Genomic DNA, 13,660 nt, shown 5'->3' with positions numbered 1-13,660 from the left:
ACCATAATTCTACCGATTAAAAGAAATAAAACAATTTCCCCCATCCCAATTACAGATTAGCCGATATCGTTATTTGTTGGAACCTTTTTTCAAGGTTAGGTCATTTGAGGGGTAACTTTTTTTTTATACTTTCTAAGAGTGACTGCTTAATACAGATTTTACTAGCTAAGTAAGTTATTCAAAAGAAGAATGCACAGTTTATAAGAAAGAATTTTTTTATAGGTCTCACTCCTGGATATCAAACAGGTGGTAAGCCAACACCACAACCTCATTTTCATGGAACAGGATCACCTACTCCTAGTCCACCAAGTGGGTCAGTAGGACAACCTACACCCAGTCCAACAGATGGAACAGGTCACCAACCAACACCAAGACCAACAGATGAAGCTGGTGGCACACCAACCCCACAACCAAATCCAGGTTTGACAGGATCACCAACACCAGGTCCCACTTACTTGCCAGGGGAATCACCAATACCAACAAAATACCATCAGAATGGAGATGCAAAAACTACAACATCAAAACCAAACCCAGGAGAAACTAGACAGCCAACTCCAAGCCCAGGATTACACACTGGTGGAGCACCAACTCCTAGCCCTGGAGTCAATAGTGGCATACCTACACCACAGCCAACCCTAAATAAAGGTGTAACAAGAATTCCACTGCCACAATACAGTGAGACAAGACTGCCTTACTATTGCAAAGATGGTTGGTCTGAATGGATGAATGTTGATTCTCCTATTGTTAAGAATACTTTTGAGATTAAAGAGTCTGGAGATTTTGAATTGATGGGAGAATTACGCCACCACTATAGCTTCTGTGCCAAACCAAATTCCATTAAATGCCAGACTGTTGCTGACAAACTTCCTTACACATCTTCTAAAGATGACCAGGTGACTTGCGACCTTATTGATGGTCTGGTATGTTCAAACTCCAAACAGGGTGGCAGAAATTGCTCTGATTATGAAGTCAGTGTTTACTGTGATTGTGGAGGTAAAATATTAACTTAATAGTTGAGATTTAACGCTGACTGACTGTTATTGATAAGAATTCATTAGTAGGTATTAAATATGTATTGAATTGAACATTGGGCTGCAATTTTTATGCATCCTAAACAGTTGAATATGGATGCACTACTAGATGAGATTATCTGAGTAGTTTTATTTCTAATACTTTATCCAATTTACCGTTAGGTGGATTTTAGTATGCAGAAGAAATTTGAAATTAATTGTAACCAGAAAGGAAAGCATACATTTTTTATAAATTACACATATTATCTAAAACACAACTATATACTTTATACTATGTATTATTGTTATTAATTTTGAAAGAGCAATTTTGTGCAAAATTTAAAGCAAAACAATCAATTTTATCATGGCTATAGGATTGTAAAAGTATGGAGAATAAAACAAAACACATTAAAATACATTTGAAATCCCCCTTGAAAGTTTTGTAGGACTATAACAACTACCTTGCACACAAAACCCCCATGGACATTTTGAAATGTTGGCAGGTATGCAAATGATATGAAACTTCTACGCAATGTTTATAAATACAAAACGGTCTGAACTATATGAATTCTGAATCTGTTTGTGAAAGTTGTCTCATGTCCAAGCAGGGTCTTCTGTGGCCCATAGACACATTCTCCATTTATTTACAAACTTTTTCAATTATTGCCTTTTTTATCAATTTTTCACAGGTTATGAGTCTTTTGTTGACATTATATATAGAAACTACTTAAAGCCTCTAGGTTGTTTTATTTTACTAATGTATATAATTTTTCAGGCTCCACACCTGTCCCAGGAGGTTTGACACTGGGCTACACACCAACACCTGGTCCAGGAATCCCATATGCCCCAACACCATCTTGTATGTGGTCTCCATGGATGAATAGTCACACCAAGATCACTAAATCGAAAGGAGAATATGAAACAATAAGCAATCTCAGACTGAAATATTCCTTCTGTGAATTTCCAGCAAAGATTGAATGCAGAGAAATTGCCACAAAGCAGAGCTACAGTATTGTTAATCAGAAGGGTGTGTCGTGTGATGTCAACAGAGGACTTGTATGTGAGGATATTAACCAGAACAATGGACACTGTAAGGACTATGAGGTCCGTGTCTATTGTGTGGATGCTTGTCCATCAACACCAAGACCATCTGCAGGTCCAAATGGCTCACCAACTCCATCACCTGGATCAGGACCTGATAGCTCACCAACTCCATCACCTGGAACAGGACCTGATAGCTCACCAACTCCATCACCTGGAACAGGACCTGATAGCTCACCAACTCCATCACCTGGAACAGGACCTGATAGCTCACCAACTCCTTCACCTGGAACAGGACCTGATAGTTCACCAACTCTTTCACCTGGAACAGGACCTTATAGCTCACCGACTCCATCACCTGGAACCGGACCTGATAGCTCACCAACTCCTTCACCTGGAACAGGACCTGATAGCTCACCAACTTCTTCACCTGGAACAGGTCCTGATAGCTCACCGACTCCATCACCTGGAACAGGACCTGACAGCTCACCAACTCCATCACCTGGAACAGGACCTGATAGCTCACCAACTCCATCACCTGGAACAGGACCTGATAGCTCACCAACTCCATCACCTGGAACAGGACTTGATAGCTCACCAACTCCATCACCTGGAACAGGACCTGATAGCTCACCAACTCCATCACCTGGAACAGGACCTGATAGGTCACCAACTCCTTCACCTGGAACAGGGCCTGATAGCTCACCAACTCCTTCACCTGGAACAGGATCTGAAAGCTCACCAACTCCATCACCTGGAACAGGACCTGATAGCTCGCCAACTCCATCACCTGGAACAGGACCTGATAGCTCACCATCTCCTTCACCTGGAACAGGACCTGATAGTTCACCAACTCCATCACCAGGAAAAGGTACAAATGGCTCACCAACTCCAAACCCAACTGATGTCATAGGTGAAGTACCTTCAAAACATCCACTTAATGGAGATGGACAGACAACTATAGCTCCAACTGCAGACATTTGTATTGAAGGCTGGACAGACTGGATAAATGTTAACCATCCTTCAGGATCCACTGGAGATATGGAATTACCCAAAGATATTCCTGGATATCCAAAAACTTGTGATGAGGTAATTGCTGCTAAATGTGTTGTGGCAAGTTCTGGTCTTGAGTACAAAAGTACTGGACAAAATGTGGACTGTAATATTAAAGGACTTGCATGTGTAAACGACCAGATCCAAACTTGCCAGGACTACAAGTCTAAATTCTATTGTCTATGTAAGTATACAATTAGTATTTTCAAAACATCAGAACTACCAGAACTGTATTTAGTTTAATTTTAAAAGAATAATAAAGATATTGATAAAAGAAACATTGCCTGTACGTTATATTCAACTCGTTATCTATATGAGATTTTTGTACCATTTGAATAATTAAATATGAATTTGTTAAGCCACTTTAAATAGTAAAAATAACAGTTATGAACTGAAATTGTCTTCTAGGTGTAATATATGTACCACCAAATCATTGTACTTCATATCCGGTTGCAAACGAAAAAGTGTAGAAACAAATATTCCCTTGAATTTGACAGTTGTAGGTAATAAATCCTACACTGCATTGCAGTATTAAAATTCTAGTTAATAGACATATATATCTTGGGTATTTCAAAGCACCATTATTTTTTTATGTGGGGTTTCTATAGAATATTTTGGAAACTTGAGGTAACTAAAGCTTGCACATAGGTAAAATGATGTGAAAATTTGATTGGTAAACTTCCAGTGATGGATATTTTCTTACATGCAATGACATGTTATGTGAAATTTCGTCTATAGTACTGGACAGATAAATCTTTACTCATGCAAAGTATTTCTTTAATTGAAAAAGAGATTAGTTCTGCACATTTTTTTGAAAAGTGCAAATTTAACAAGAACTAATAAGGGAAAATTAATGGACTGGTATTACACCTTCTACTGTTATATGCATTGCAAGAGGAATAATAAAAGGATATTCAAACCATAATAAATTTGTAATTATTTTAAAACATCTGTCTGTGTTTGCACAAGTTTTTTTTCCATTGTGTCAATCAAAGTGCTTTCCAAATAAGTGTCTTATCTTTGCTGCAAAGTCATTGTAGTTTTTCCATCTTGGTTAATAATATGTTATTGCACTAGAATTGTTACTCTGTCCATTGTTTATGTTTTTGTAATGACACAACTCCCATTACATTTTACAACAGAAATTTGATTAAGTACAGTTAAACCCAGTGGCCTGCATTGACATACACATACACCTCATTTCCTCTTACTGTCACTTTAAGACCCTCTCAAATGTTTTGATGCCCCTTTAATGGGCATTATGTTTTCTGGTCTGTTCAGTCTTTCGTCTGTCTGTTTGTTTGTCCGTCTGTCCCGCTTCAGGTTAAAGTTTTTGGTCAAGGTAGTTTTTGATGAAGTTGAAGTCCAATCAACTTGAAACTTAGTACTCATGTTCCCTATGATATGATCTTACTTATTTAAATGTCCAATTAGAGTTTTTACCCAATTTTTCATGGTCCCCTGATCATAGAAATGATAGTGCGTATGGGGTATCAGTTTACTTGGAACACATTCTTGTTTCTATATAATTTAACTCAATACAGCGGTCACTCTTAGAGGTCATCTTTCTTTGCACAAAAGTTTTAACTACCAAAAATAAACATGATAAAAAATATTTTTGTTCAGTATTGACGTCAAAATAAAAACCAGAACCCGTTAGCAACTGGGATTGCTTATTATCAGGTGATTTTTTTTTCTGAACCTCATTTTAAAGGTCACTCTCATGAGCAGTCACTTTTTAGCTCACCTGGCCGGAAGGTTATTGGGTTGCTGTCCCTGCATTGGCAATTTTAAGGCAATTTTGCAGTTTTTGGTTAATATCTTGAATATTATTATAGATAGAGATAAACTGTAACAGCAATAATGATCAGCAAAGTAAGATTTACAAATAAGACAACATGACCAAAATGGTCAATTGACCCCTTTAGGAGTTATTGTCCTTTATTGTCATTTTTAACCATTTTTCGTAAATCTTAGTTATTCTTCACAAAAAATTTCTCCTCTGAAACATAACGGGCCAAATAAATCACAACTTGGCCACAATCATCTTTGAGGTATCTAGTTTAAAAAAAATATGGCGTGACCCGGCCAACCTACCAAGATGGCTGCAACGTCTAAAAATAGAACATATGAGTAAAATGTAGTTTTTGGTGGAAAACTAAAAAAACAAGCGTTTAAAGAAAATCTAACTGACTTGAAATTGATTCTCAGGTGAATTTCTATCTGCCCTGACATTTTCAGATGGATCGGACAACCTGTTGTTAGGTTGCTGCCCCTGAATTGGTTATTTAAAGTAAATTTTGCCCTTTTAGGTCAACATGACCAAAATGGTCAGTTGACCCCTTAAGGAGTTAATGCCCTTTATAGTCATTTTTTACCATTTTTTCGTAAATGTTTGTTATCTTTTACAAAAATCTTCTCCTTTGAAACTATTGGGCCAAATTTAACATGATTGGACACAATCATCATTGGGGTATCTAGTTCAAAAATGTGTGGCGTGACCCAGCCAACCAACCAAGATAGCCACCATGGCTTAAAAAAGAAGATAGGGGTAAAATGTAGGTTTTGGCTTATAACTCTGAAACCTAACCATTTAGAGCAAATCTGTCATGCAGTTACATTTTTTATCAAGTCAAGATCTAGGTACTCTGAATTTTCAGACAAATTGAACAATAGGTTGTTGGGTTGCTTTCCCTGAATTGGTTATTTTTAAGGAAATTGTGCCGTTTTTGGTTATTATCTTGAATATTATTGTAGATAGAGATAAACTGTAAACAGTAATAATGTTCAGCAAAGTAATAACTACAAATAAGTCAACATCACAAAAATGGTCAGTTGATCCCTTAAGGAGTAACAGCCCTTTACAGTCAATTTTTAACAATTTTCATAAATTTGGTAAATTTTTGTTTTTTAAAAAAATATTTTCATCTGTAACTAATAAACCAGTCAAGTTCATTTAAGATGAAGATAATTTTAAGTAGCAAGAATGTTCAGTAAAGTAAGATCTAAAAACACAAATTCAGAAATTATTGTACACTTTATTGTTGGGATTTTTTTTATAACAGACAAAAATGCAAAATTTTCAGAAAAATATGCTTACAAATAAATGTATCGGATATCAAAATGCATGTTATAATTGCGATACCCACCAGTCGCATTAAACACATTAGTTAAACCTTGCAATAATTTCTGAATTTACAGTAGATAAAGTGAATGTGAAGCTCCCTTGGAACACTTCCTGTCAAAACACTGGGTTTTTTTACCATTAAAAATCCTCTTAAGTCTTAAGGGATTGTTAAAATTACAATTGTTGTTAAAAGGGATGTATACATTAAAGAGAAATTATTTATGGATTATAAATGTGATTTTTCATACACAGTTATTTCAATATTACTGGCACCAACATGTAAACAGCTGATGCTTAATGTATTGGTTGATTGATTGGTTGGTGTTTTACAACACTTTCAGCACTAAACAAATGTTTGTGGAGGAAGCCGGAGATTGCCAGGAGAGAACCGATGATCTTTTTGTAGGAAAACTGACAATCCTAGTTGATAAAGGTTGCAGTCGAATTAATGCAAAATACAGACCACCCTCAGCAGTGAAATGACTTGAAAATTCTAGAGAATTTGATTCAGTGTCAAAGACATCCATTTTCTCGATTAATTTATAAAATCTTTTATTTTGGGATTTTTTTAAATTTTAGAATTCTTTGGATTAAAAAGTAAAGGGTCAGGTTAACTGCTGAAATAGTCATGATTTGTGTTTTTTATTCATGATTTTTGTCTAGGTAAAAAGCCCACACCTAAACCTACAATTCCACCAATTGGTAAACCAACACCTAAACCAACCTCAGACTTACAAAGATTACCAACACTGACAGCAACCCCATCTGCTGGTACTATTGTTTGTGATCATGGATGGACTCAGGAAATGAATGTGGACACACCTGATAGCAGCAATAATGGAGATTATGATACCATTTCAAAACTACGAACAAAATATGCCTTCTGTGATGCTGGAAATATCATCGCAGCAAGATGTTACAAAGCAGGCACAAATATTACCCATGACCACACTGGTGAGGTTGTGACTTGTAATAAAACAGGAGTTTATTGTAACAACTGGGACCAGATAAACCAATCAACAGGAAAATGTTCTGATTACTCTGTTCGTTTCTACTGTAACTGCAAATACTGTAAGTTTAATCACTGTGATTTAATAATATTGAATATAAAAGAGGGTAATAGTGTTAATCTTTAGGATGACTCAGTCTCAGCAAAAATGTAATTTAACATTGTAGTTACACATTTAGATTAATAAGTTGATATTCTTATTGTGCTAATCACTGGGCTTTGTACTGTATGCTGATGGAAAGGGTATTTAGGCAGTTATAAGTTGGTATTTGATTTAAGGACATAGGGTTTTTATAATACTCTGTCAGTTGATTTGGCAAGTTACAGGTAGTGTCCTATTTATCTATGATCAGGACGTCATATATGGAACTGTGTATTTAGTATAAATGATACAAAAATATTTTTTTTAGCCACAGCCGGACCAACAACTAGCATGAAACAGCCAACCAAAGTACCAACCAAGACCTTTAGTGGACCTACAAAACCAACAGGTTCTGAACCATTTAAAGCCACAACAGCAAAAATAACAGGCACATTTACTGTAATACCTTTTGAGCGTGAGTTAATTAATGTTATTGTTATAACTTCCATATGATAAATCTATTGAGTAAAATAACACGAATGATATACAGTTAACTCTCCTTAACCTTGAAGTCGTTTGGACTTGAGAAATTCTTTTGTTAATCGTAGGACATTAATGTTAATTCCTGACAACTGAAATTTCCATTCTCAACAGCAGCAGAAATACATTTATTTATATGGAATGAAAGTAAGGACCATGGTAAAATTTGGACTAATATCAACTGTAGTTGAGTTAATTTTCATTTAATTTCAACGAAAGGTGAATAACCTTAAGAAGTTTTTGCTCTAAATAACCCTATTTCACTACCAAAGCTATGATTTGCTCTGAATAACCCTATTTCACTACCAAAGCTATGATTGCTCTAAATAACCCTATTTCACTACCAAAGCTATGATTTGCTCTAAATAACCCTATTTCACTACCAAAGCTATGATTTGCTCTAAATAACCCTATTTCACTACCAAAGCTATAATTTGAAAATTAAAGATGCTGTCTTACCGGTATTCATTAAAAGATTTATTTATATTCTCATGAATTATCAACATAAGACAAGAAATTAATTATGTATAAAATCTCTTCATTATACAAATTTTTGATATTTTGTCATGATTTCCAAAATAGGTCGATCAATAAATTTAAACATATTTACATATTTGTATTTAAGATTGCAAGACTGAGCTTGGCATACAAGATGGATCCATCTACAGCTATGAGATGTTCAGAGCTAGCTCTTCCAAAGGATCTGACGCTGATGCATACAAAGCCAGACTTTATGGTCCGAAGGCTTGGGAAGCTAGGCAAGTTTCTTCTTCAAAACACAGTTGAAAATGAATCCCCTTGTACATGAATTTTGTTGAACTTAAGTCTTTGAAATCTGTTTTATTTAGGAAAAATATTTTTACACTTTTGTTACCTGACGTGGATACTTCTTTTAAGCTGACTTTCTTATGTACATTTAGATATTTCTGAAATCTATGTATATGATACAGTTGTAGGGGAGGTAATGATGTTGCTAACGTAATTTGTTATTTTTCATGACGTCAAACTGTGACACAAAGGGAAGATGCATTTTTTATTATATTAAGTTAAAAAGATAACATGGACCTTTTTTTTTTTAAATAACATTTGATATGATACTGTATGAAGATTATGCATTCCATTTTTTTTGAAAACGTCACTGATGAATATTTTTAAAATTAGATAAATATACAGCAAAAAATGTTGTTTTTTATGCCCCATTTATGGGCATTAGGTTTTCTAGTCTGTGCATCCGTCGTTTGTCAGTTGTTTCTCTCATCCATCCGTTCATTCGTTCGTCCATCTATCCTGCTTCAGGTTGAAGATTTTGGTTGAGGTAGTTTTTGGTGAAGTTGAAGTCCAATCAACTTGAAACTTAGTACACATGTTCCTTATGATATGATCTTTCTAATTTTGATGTCAAACTAGAGATTTTTTCCCATTTTCATTGAACACAGAAAATGATAGTGCCGATGGGACATCCATGTACAAGGGACACATTCTTGTTTTTTTTTATATATAAACTTGAAAATTTGATAAAAATGAATTGTTTCTTAAGAATTGTTACACAAATTAAGAGGATACATTTTCAAAGAAGATATTTCAAATTGTTTTACAAAACCCAACAAAAAAATTCTCAGCAATCTTTGAAAAAATATATTTTGACAGCGTTTTTACGCCTGATACTATGGAATCATTTTTCGCTGAGAAAATGGAATCATTTAGTATTGCTGAGATTTTTTTTTTGTGGAAAACAAAATGGCGGAATAATAAACAATCGTGGTCAGGAGTTTCATTTCGAGTTTAAACATTTAGAAAACTTAACTTGCGGTCATAAAAGTCGTTTACTTGAACAAAAGTAGTGTTTGTACGTATATTTTGGAGTTGTTAGAAGGATATTTGTAAAATAACCTGAAATCGAGACTTTGATTGTCGTTATCAGGGTCACGACTATAAATTGTTATTTCTCCTTGCCGTTTGACAGTCAACCTTTTATTACCTATTGAATCAGAGTCTTTTATCATCGTTTTAGACACTCTTAGGAGCCTGTAATGCTACGGGTCTTATTTCTTTTCATTGAAAGGCTGTACTGCAGTATGTAGGTCAACAAAACGAAAATACACTTTCATTTTAAATAGAACCAGATATTGACAAAATTGACAGCTGAGTCTATTTATAGTGCGGTTCATAAAACATGCGTTGTTACATCTCATAGCTTTATCTTTAACAGAAAAGTGGTTTCCAAAGATGAGACAATATTCTGCAATCTTATTCGTACTTTAATGGAGTATAAATTATTTTCCATATTGTATCTCGTCTGGTGACAGAGGTTTTACAAATTATTTTTTTTTTTTAATTTAGATATTTCTCCTATTAGTTCAACAGAAAAAAGTACCTTTTCAAAAATGTATGCTTCTTTCAAAAGGCAGATTGTGATCTTAAATGAACAGTGGACAGTTGTCTCATTGGCAATCATACCATATAATTGTATACTTTTATTTTACAATGCAAGAATTAAGGCTCTATACACTTAATCTACCATAAAATGACAAAATAAAGTAAAATCTAAATGAAGTTGAAATTCTGGCTAATATGAATATAAGAAGATGTGGTAAGATTGCCAATGATGTAGAAATCTTTTTTTTTTACATCAGGTCATATGAAAACAAGGAGATATTGTGTGATTGCCAAATAGACAACTTTCCCTCAGAGACTAAATGAAAAAAGCCAACTTGCATATTATTATAATTGAACACATTTTTTTGTTGTTAGGTACAATGATATCACATCTGAATACATTCAGATTGACTTAGGAGAAACAATGTATGTAGCTGGAATTCGTATCCAGGGCAACCCTAACAAAGATATGTGGGTAACAAAGTTCAGTGTTGCTACAAGTCTTAATGGTCAGACATGGTCCATCATTCAAGATGCTAACCTTGGATCAGACGCTGTTTTCAGTGGAAATCATGACAAAAATACACCAGTTGATGTCATGCTTGATGGTGCTCATGGCAATAATGAAATCCGAACACATTTTGTCAGAATATTGCCTAAAGAATTCTACGGTGGAATTTCACTTAGATTTGAAGTATTGTCCTGTCGAACACCACCAAGTGAGTTAAATTGAAGATAATTTAGATTTATTAGATTTGATTTTAATCGTTAGAATATGTATTTTTTTGTAAGGATATTTGCAAAGAAAAAGATTTTAATTTATGCATCGTTAAAATGCATTAATTAATATCCACAGGTCAAAGAATGAGATCTTTTTCAGCTCCATGTTTTTATCATTCTATCTTCTGAATGTGCAAGCAGTTTGTTTTTTAAGCATTGCAAAGTTTGAGGACATTTATTCATTGTATTTTTATAGAAATAACAACAACAGTTGAGGTGACCCCACATACTGGACCAACCATTTCTGGTACCTTAGCCTCACCAGGCACAGGCATGCAGATCATACCTACAGCTCGTCCATTATGTTATGAACCAATGGGAATTGAGAACAGTTTGCATGTTAAGGATTCACAATTAACCAGTTCATCATCTCGAGAAAAGATGACTAATGCACAATATGGACGTCTTCAGAATGCATTTGGATCATGGATTCCTCAGTAAGATTTATACATGTACTGTTATATTCAAAGTCCTAACAATCAGATTCTCTTGACTTTATATGTATATTTCATTATTCAGCCCCATTTTTCTTTTTAGTCAGATGTTACCCTGATATAACCCGTCTTTTGTTTTTTGTCCACTGGTTTTGTAGTTTACATATTTTGTAGGGTACTTGAGGGCAGATAGTGCTTGACAGTTCCTGTATGCTGGTTCATGTTCTGGATGCCAGTCTGTGCTTCTTTCAATTTGAAATAGGAATAATAAAATGAAGCTCAGGAATGGAAAAATATTTTATACCAATCTTGTTTAAAGGGTATTTACATGTCTGAATCTTCAAAATTGAGTAGCTAGAAATACTACAATTGCTAACATCTTCAATACTACAAATCATGGTTACCCTTCTATCAATATAAAATGTTATGCCCAAAAATGTCTCACATGTCTTTCCACTCCAAAAAGAATGCAATAATAGAATATTTTGTACTAGATTCAAACAATACAAATATTTCGTACCTATATAATATTTCTAAAAACAATGGCAGACATCATCTGTTAACTGAGCTCTTTTTTTTTACCTGTTAATGAATAACTTCAAATTTTGGAGGATTACAACAAAATTCCATATTGCAGTCCTAGTATGAAATTATCCAAATTATAATTGCATTCTATTATTCTAAACAGTTTCCTTAAATTCATTGCCCTGAAGATCATAGAAAACAATTTTTTTAAATCAAATAAAGGTTTTGATTTTATTAACAAATATTACAGGCATTCTAAATAATCATGCTGTAAAAACAAAAAAACTTGGAAATATGTTTTAAATCTTAACCAGGTGTGTAAAAATGAAAATAACTGACATATACAGAGACCTTAATAATATAGTCCAGGACTGAAATTTGAAATCCTTCCTTATAAAATATCTAAATATCCTCCAAAGGCAGTTATTAATTGGGTGATATCCTTCCTTATAAAGGACATATATATCCTCCAAAGGCAGTTATTAATAGGGGTGATATCCTTCCGTATAAAGGACCTAAATATCCTCCAAAGGCAGTTATAAATTGGAGTGATATCATCTTGTAATCCTTCCTTATGAAAGACATAAATATCCTCCAAAGGCAGTTATTAATTGGAGTGATATCCTTCCTTCTAAAGGACATAAATATCACCCAAAGGCAGTTATTAATAGGGGAGTTATATCCTTCCTTATAAAGGACCTAAATATCCCCCAAAGGCAGTTATTATTTAGAGTGACATCATCCTGTAATCCTTCCTTATAAAGGACCTAAATATCCTCCAAAGGTAGTTATTAATTGGGGTGATATAATCCTGTAATCCTTCCTTCTAAAGGACATAAATATTCCCCAAAGGCAGTTATTAATTGGGGTGATATCCTTCCTTATAAAGGACCTAAATATCCCCCAACGGCAGTTATCATTTGGAGTGACATCATTCTGTAATCCTTCCTTATAAAGGACATAAATATCCTCCAAAGGTAGTTATTAATTGGGGTGATACCTTCATGTAAACCTTCCTTATAAAGGACCTAAATTTCCTCCAAAATCAGTTATTATTTGGAATGATATCCTTCCTTATAAAGAACCTAAATTTCCTCCAAAATCAGTTATTATTTGAAGTGATATCATTATGTACTCATTATGTACTTACTGTATAATTTGAATAAAACAAGAATAAGCTGACAAATAGTCCTTCTTTTTTCAAAGCAGTAATGGACATTGGTTTTAAACTTTTTAAAGAACATTTTACTTGTAACAACAACCATAAGAGCCGTATTTCTCATATCAAACATTTGCTAACAAATTTGGCAAGGAATTATTTTTGTCCAAGCTGATAAGGCTGCCAATGATATCATTATTATTTTTATACGACCGCAAAATATTTTTAATTTGGTTGTATATTGGTATCACGTTCAGTGACATTGTTGGCTTTTTTCAAAACTATCTCTACCCTTTTTTAGCTCACCTGGCCCGAAGCTTTTCTCATCACTTGTCGTCCGTCGTCCGGCGTCCGGCGTCAGTCGTCCGGCGTCGTTAACTTTTACAAAAAACTTCTCCTCTGAAACTATTAGGCCAAATTAAACCAAACTTGGCCACAATCATCATTGGGGTATCTAGTTTAAAAATGTGTGGCGTGACCCGCAAAACCAACCAAGATGGCCGCCATGGCTAAAAATAGAACAT

The 13,660-nt window shown here is 34.4% G+C and overlaps 1 protein-coding gene across 2 annotated transcripts in view; it reads left to right on the top strand.

The window, feature by feature from the left end:
* Positions 1–13,660, top strand: part of LOC134708034 (mucin-5AC-like) — a 221,759-nt gene that overhangs the window by 48,504 nt on the left and 159,595 nt on the right. For both annotated transcript variants that reach the window (XM_063568282.1, XM_063568281.1), the window contains 7 exons: positions 223–993; positions 1,786–3,288; positions 6,895–7,302; positions 7,651–7,797; positions 8,488–8,620; positions 10,614–10,957; positions 11,215–11,455. In XM_063568282.1, the coding sequence (XP_063424352.1) occupies positions 223–993; positions 1,786–3,288; positions 6,895–7,302; positions 7,651–7,797; positions 8,488–8,620; positions 10,614–10,957; positions 11,215–11,455 (3,547 nt within the window). The remainder of the gene's footprint in view (positions 1–222; positions 994–1,785; positions 3,289–6,894; positions 7,303–7,650; positions 7,798–8,487; positions 8,621–10,613; positions 10,958–11,214; positions 11,456–13,660) is intronic.

This window comes from Mytilus trossulus, chromosome 2, assembly GCF_036588685.1.
Source record: "Mytilus trossulus isolate FHL-02 chromosome 2, PNRI_Mtr1.1.1.hap1, whole genome shotgun sequence".
Lineage (NCBI taxonomy): Eukaryota > Metazoa > Mollusca > Bivalvia > Mytilida > Mytilidae > Mytilus > Mytilus trossulus.
Note: the sequence above shows the minus strand (reverse complement) of the source record. Positions and strands in the feature narration are given on the sequence as shown.